The 6,878-nt window shown below is 48.3% G+C and overlaps 1 protein-coding gene across 1 annotated transcript; it reads left to right on the top strand.

The window, feature by feature from the left end:
• Positions 1-2,189: 2,189 nt before the first annotated feature.
• On the top strand, positions 2,190-3,146 carry LOC136996317 (olfactory receptor 6B1-like). Its single transcript, XM_067317246.1, has one exon. It carries the CDS (start codon positions 2,190-2,192, stop codon positions 3,144-3,146), a length of 957 nt encoding a protein of 318 aa, XP_067173347.1.
• Positions 3,147-6,878: the final 3,732 nt, after the last annotated feature.

The following is a 6,878-nucleotide window of genomic DNA, read 5'->3' on the forward strand; positions in this document are numbered from 1 at the left end:
GCAGAATATTGCAATTGCAATATACAGTTGAGACACAGTGCAAATGTGATTCCCATTACTGGTCCCTGTAACATGCTGGAAGCCATGGAGGCTCATGGGCATCTCCCAAACACAAGAGATGGACACAAACCGGGGGGGACATATCCATAGCTCCGCTCCATTCAGCCCCCAACCTGCCAGGCCCCTGCATCTCAGGGCACAGAGCCTGGCACCCAAGGGGGGGGGGGCTCACCCTGTCCCACAGCACAAGTCTGCATGCCTGGGAGGAAGTGCCTGTGACTCGGCTTCTCCCTTCCCACTGACCATCATGGGAGGCTGGGGGACCAGCTCAGGCCATCAGGGCTCTCTAAACCTGAGAGAGTCAGTGAACAGACAGTCATCTGCAGGGAGGTGAGGGGAAGCCCATGCATGGGATCTCTCCTCCTGACTTTTCCTCAGGAGTTTGGAGGAGTCCTGATGATTTCTCTGCCTCAGTTTCCTTTTCAAAGGGGCATGTCCCAGAGTTTGAGTGAATGAGAGTTATGGGGAGAGCCACATGCCAGAGGAGTTTTCAAAGTTTCCAGGAGCTCAGAGGTTTCATTCTCCTGCCAATTAAGCACTGTTCTTTCTCTGCAGTCCCTGGGGAGAGATGAGCTGCAGCTTTATCCTTCAGAGACTCCTTAGTGCTCTTAACCCCAGGACAGTGTGGAGAGCAGGGGGCATTCATGTGCTGCTGGACACATGCCACAGGAGCTGCTAGAAGAAGATGGCAAGGGCAGAGCAATGCTTGAGCCCTGGGACAAGGTTTGCAGAGAGCTCAAGGAAGAGAAGGACATGGTGGGGAAGAGACAGGAGCTGAGACCTCAGCGTGATCGTTCTTCCCAGGAACAATCAGCACTGAGGTCGTCACATCATCCTGAGGATTGCAGCTTTGTGTTGTGTCTTCTGAGTCAGGTCTGTTCCTCTTGAGCTGGTGAGGCTTTGCATGGTGGCACCTCTGGGCAAGAATGGTACGGGCATGTCCTTTTTTGCATGCCTTTCCCCCACCATCTCCCTCTTCCCTCTGCGCATTTCCTCGATTCCCTTGTTTGATGAGCAGAGTGCTGGTGAGCTTGCCAGTGGGTGCAGAGTTAGACTTTATGCCTTTGCTGCTCCTGGGCCACCCCAGAGCCCTGCCGGGGGCACCCACACCTCAGCTGGGAGGTGGGATCCAGGTAGAGGGCTGTGTTTCTCCAGCAGGGAATTCCCTGGCCATGCACATGGGCATATCTTGGGCGTTTGCCTTTAACAGGAGGGGAACAAAGCTTCTTCCCAATCTCACCCAGCACTCACCATGGAGACGCCCACCCCTGCTCCCAGCAAAGCTGCTCAGGGAGCCTCGCGAGTACAGCTGTCAGGGCTGAGGTCCAGCTGCTGGGCTGCACCGCGAGGCAGCCCCAAAGCCCTCAGAAACCATTGCTGAGGGGGGGACTACACAAAGCGAATGATCTTCCCTGTGCTCTTCTCTTCCACCCTGCTCAAAATCTCTCTTGCCCATATTGGCTGATCAGCTCAGGTGTCCATCTTCTCTCACATCTATCTCACTTGTCTCTCTCAAGCCTGTGGGGGGCTCTCTGAGAGCCTTCTCACACAGTCATGCTGCATGGTGCCATTGATGTCAACTCCTGATCCACACACTGTCAAAGGAAGCATGCAGCCTGTCCCTTCCAAGACAAGTGTTTCAGAGAGCTGAAATCAGCTGCTTGGTGCAGTGCCCCTCCTCCTCCTTTGGGGAGAAAGGGCTTCTGGCATGATGTGCTCACATAAAGGGATTTTCTTGCCTGGTAGGGACTGTGGTTGCTCTTCAGAATAACTTCAGGTGTAGGAGAGACCCTGTCACAGGCTGAGTGAATGCTTTCTCTCCTCTAACTCCCCCCGCAAGCAGGGAATGAGCACCTCCGGGGAGCAGCTCACCTCTGTGGTTCCCCTAGAAGGGGCTTCTCTTTAGATACACAGCTTAAGTCTCCGGGAGAACCATATTCTCTCCTTTCCCTAGTCCTGGAGGCCATAAAGTGGACACAAACACAGTCAGAGAAGGGCCAAAGTCCATGTTTTCTCTGACAGAAACTTCCTCCACGATTCTTTTATACAAGAACAAAAGAAAGAAATGAATCCTCTTTCTTGTAGGTTGCCTTGCTGGCAAAAGAGGAATGAGGGACCTGTGGCGATTCATGGAGAAAGGGGAATGGGACAACCGCACATCACCAGTAGAGTTTCTCCTGTTGGGAATGGAGAGTGTCCCCTCACTCCAGACACCACTCTTCCTCCTCTTGCTTATGATCTACTTGGTCATCGTGTCTGGGAACATCCTCATCGTTGTGCTCGTGGTGGCAGACCAGCATCTGCACACTCCCATGTACTTCTTCCTGGCCAATCTGTCCTCCTTGGAGACTTGCTACAGCTCCACCATCCTGCCCCGGCTGCTGGCCAGCTTCCTGACTGGGGACAGGACCATCTCTGCTCATGACTGTATGGCTCAGCTCTATTTCTTTGGTTCTTTTGCAGCTACTGAGTGTTTCCTGCTCACAGCCATGGCCTACGATCGGTACTTGGCCATATGCCAGCCCCTGCTCTATGCAAGCCTCATGACCTGGAAGGTCTCTCTACGGCTGGCAGCAGCATCGTGGCTACTGGGATTCCTTCTCACTACAGTAGCCACTTTTTTCTTATCCCGCTTAAGGTTCTGTGGCCCCAAGGCAATGGACCACTTCTTCTGTGATTTTATCCCTTTGCTGGAGCTTGCCTGCAGTGACACCAGTGTTGTCAAACTACTAGGTTTCACACTGTCTCTCTTGGATGTAGTCTCCCCCTTCCTATTCACGCTGGCATCCTATGTGTGCATCATAGCTGCTGTCCTGAAGATCCCATCTAGTGTGGGCAGGCAGAAGGCCTTCTCCACCTGCTCCTCTCACCTCACCGTTGTCACGGTTTTCTATGGCACCCTCACCGTTGTCTACCTGATAGCCAGAACAGCCCCTCTGAGGCAGCTCAACAAAGTCTTCTCCTTTTTCTACACCGTCCTCACGCCCCTGCTCAACCCTCTCATCTACAGCTTGCGGAACAGGGAGGTCAGGGAGGCCCTCAGAAAAGTGGTCAGGAATGCTCTGGCTTGTACCCAGAGCTCATAGCAGTTTTGCACTCCTCTGTACAACACACTGCTGGTTCTGCAAAGTAGTAAGGTCAATATGGGAAATAGTAGGCTGCACATTAGGTATCCCCTGAGAGGAACACAGCAATGAGAATATTGGTGGAAAGCAGAAGGGAAGAGAGGATATTAAATCGATTAAATTGCATGGTTTAGAAGGGAAGGGAAATAATGTCCCATTCTTGTTGCTTCCTTGACAGACAATAAAGTAGTGTTGCTGTGCATGGGAAATTTTACAATGTTGTCTTTTTCTTTTCTTTTTTTCCTCCTGTGTTGAGAGGGAATTCATCTGGGGTGAAATGTGAGCGGACAGGGAGGGAGATGGGGAGTGGCAATACTTTCCTGACTGCAGGTTCCTTGGATGGGAGCCATTCCCTTCTGCTGTGACCACTTCCAGGGTAGAGGTTGGTGCCTCAGCCCGTAGCCCTCATTACACTACTGTCCAACGGAAATGCATATACTGCCCAAACACATGTTGGTGTCTCCTGTCATTTGTGACGGCTTTGAGTCTCCCAGACTTTTGTGGGTTCCTGGCAGATAGCGAGGGGAAATAGTTGTTAAAGAATATTGGACTGAAGCTGTCTAGAGCTGATCGCTTAGCATAACTTGCTTAGCATTAGTAGCTGAATTTGCTGAAGTCTTAGGCCGCAAGCTGTGAACTTTCTCCTAGATACTACCTAGTTATGGGAAAGAGGGCCCCAGAGCTGGTTCAAGGCGGGAAGATAAAGTAGTTAAAACCGAGAGCAGAAGCTGCAACCTTGAAAATAGGATAAGAAGCAGCCTGCCTAGAGACAATGAAGGAACCCAATGAAGAAGGGGAAGACCCCAGGTCTAAATATTAATATTGGTCTGAACTATCGCATGAGGGTGGGAATTTAGATTGTAAGGGTATAATTGCCCAGGGATTTCTTTGTTCGGGGTCTCTCTTCAGAGACACCCAGCTCGAGCTGTAATTACTGTACGTGCATCATTAAAATTTGTTTTGCTCCATTCTGACTTTGAAATTCTGCCTCAGCGGGAACCTAGGGTCGGACCCTGTTAGAGTGGCCAGCGAACCTAATTGTCCATAACACCAGGCATATGGTTGCAGTTTGTGGTTGTGAGGTCACTTGTGGCTCAGTGCCTGATAGGCCAGTGCTGGGAACATGGCTGGTGTTTGTGGTTGTGAGGTCACTTGGGCCACAGGGCCTGATAGGCCAGTGCTGGTCCTGTGGGTGCAGTTTGTGGTTGCGAGGTCACTTCTGGCTCAGTGCCTGACAGGCCAGTGCTGGTGCTGTGGCAGCAGTTTGTGGTTGCGAGGTCACTTGGGCCACAGGGCCTAATAGGCCAGTGCTGGTGCTGTGGCAGCAGTTTGTGGTTGTGAGGTCACTCGTGTTAAAATCATCTTTTTTCTTTTGTGCGTTCACGGGCAGCGGTAATGAGCAGCAGGAGTCAGATTTCTAAATTTTAAAGTTTTACTGCTAGCAATAAGGTGCCTCTTAGAGCAGAAGAAGGGACCCAAGCAGCTTTCTGTTACCACTTTTAAGCAGTAGTAAATTGTTACATATTCAACACCTTAGTTTACATAACTAACCAGATCTAGCCACGATTCTCAGTTCTACCAATCCCCTTGCCATGATACAGTAAGAAGTAGTTCCATTCCAGCCTTATTTGATCCATCTTATAATTATTCATTTGCTAATTTACACCTCCTTTGGTGTTACCTTTGAAGAACTTTTTGTGCTGCTGGCTGGGTTAAACTGGCTTCTTCACAGTTCTTCAACTTTGTACGAAAAACAGGGCTAAGGCAAGGTCAGAGAAGATGTTCTGCTTGCAGGGCGCTGTGACCTTGCATGTTCTTTCTCTGCAAAACTAGAGTATAGTGGAAATTTTCTTAACATTCCCTCCTTTTATTTCATGCATACCTGCTTCCAATGTTATGCTGGTCTATACTTTTATCCCCTTACACATGAGAGGCGTATTTGACCCATGCATGAGATACAACAGAAAAGCACAGTTCCTACTGCCAGAATTAACATTAAAATTATTAAAACACATCTGGTCCACCCTCCCAGATCTGGTAGCCATGACCACAACCACGACCACTCTGTTGCTAGGCTATTGGACAGGGACTGCTCTTTGGCTATTTGATGGAAGGTACGAACATGTTGTTGAATGACATTTACATCATATTCAGTTTGTTTTGATTTGTTTGCATAAAAACAACAGGCGGTGTTTACCAGCATGCACACTCCTCCCTGTGTGGCCAACAGGTAAACAAAAGCCCATCGATTTTGGATGGCTAATTGAGAGAGAGAGCTCACTTCCTATTTGTAGATTTTTTAAGGCATGTTGACATGCTATGGAGCTTTATCATAGGAATGTGCCTTAAAGGGTTGCTGCCAAAAATCTGGCACCCTAGGGTATAAATATGTCAAACTGGACTGATAACAGCCCAAAGCAGAAACAGGCTCTGCTAGACAACCAAAATTGGTGTCCAGGGATTGAGGCTGGTATAGGCAGTACCAACATTCTGACACATTCCCTACTTGTGAGACCTTAGTCATAAATTGTTCAGTGTGATTATTTTCCCAGCCTAGGGTTAAACTTGTAATAGCTATAAAAGACAGAAATGACCCAGAAATCACATTTAAACACATAGCACAAAATAATTACAGAGTGTGACAAATATATACAGTTTTCCTTGAAGAGGTTTTCCTGCTGTTGCACAGGTATTCCCTCTTCTGCAGCAGATGCTCAAGAAACTGGAATGGCCTCTGAGGAGGTCGCAGTGCTGGGGGCCGCCTTTACTTGGGAGTGATGAATCCAGGTTTCTTTACCTGCAACCTTAAGAGCAGAATAAGGGCACAATAACACCTGTACAGGGCCCTCCCAGTTTGGTTGTAACATGGTTTTGGCTTTATGAGTTTTTACAATACCATAATCTCCCAGTCAGTATGGATGGAGGTAATCTCCTAAAGGCAGAGGTTGGGTAATTACAGCTGTATATCTCTTATTCTTGAAACTATTCTGCAGACACATAACGTATTGGGTAACAGCTTCATCTCCTGCCAAAAGGCAGGTATGTGCTGGCACAAAAGTTCCTGGCATCCTACCTGGTCTGCCAAACAAAATTTCAAAGGGGTCAACCCATGGCTTGGGCCCAGGCACCGCCTTAATTCCCGTAACGCTAATGGCAATGCTTCTGTCCCCTTCCACTGAGTCTCCCTGCAAATTTTGGCTAACTTCATTTTTAGTATACGATTCATCCTTTCTACCTGCCCTGAGGATTGAGGATGATAAGGTGTACATAGTCTTCTCTGAATTTCCAGTGTTTCATATATTGCTTTTAGTATTTCAGCAGTAAAATGAGCTCCTTTATCAGAATCTATTTTCTCCGGTACCCCAAAGTGTGGTATGATATCTTTCAGTAAGGCTTTTACTACCGCTTGGGCTGTAGCCTTCCTGACTGGGAATGCTTCCACCCAACGGGATAATTGTTCAACTATGACTAACAGATGTTTCTGTCCTTCTTTCAGGGTCATGTCTGCAAAGTCTGTTTGTAATTTTTGAAACGGCATCCAAGCCTAACGACGCCCTCCTTTTATTTTAGCTTCTAGCTTTGATTTAGTGTTGTATTCCATGCATACTAAACACTTTTTCATTATTTGTAAAATTGTTTGAGTCAAACCTGGTGCTGCCCATGAGTGGGAAATGTCGTTGTCTAAATACAACA

This window comes from Apteryx mantelli, unplaced genomic scaffold (genome assembly GCF_036417845.1).
Source record: "Apteryx mantelli isolate bAptMan1 unplaced genomic scaffold, bAptMan1.hap1 HAP1_SCAFFOLD_34, whole genome shotgun sequence".
Taxonomy (NCBI): domain Eukaryota; kingdom Metazoa; phylum Chordata; class Aves; order Apterygiformes; family Apterygidae; genus Apteryx; species Apteryx mantelli.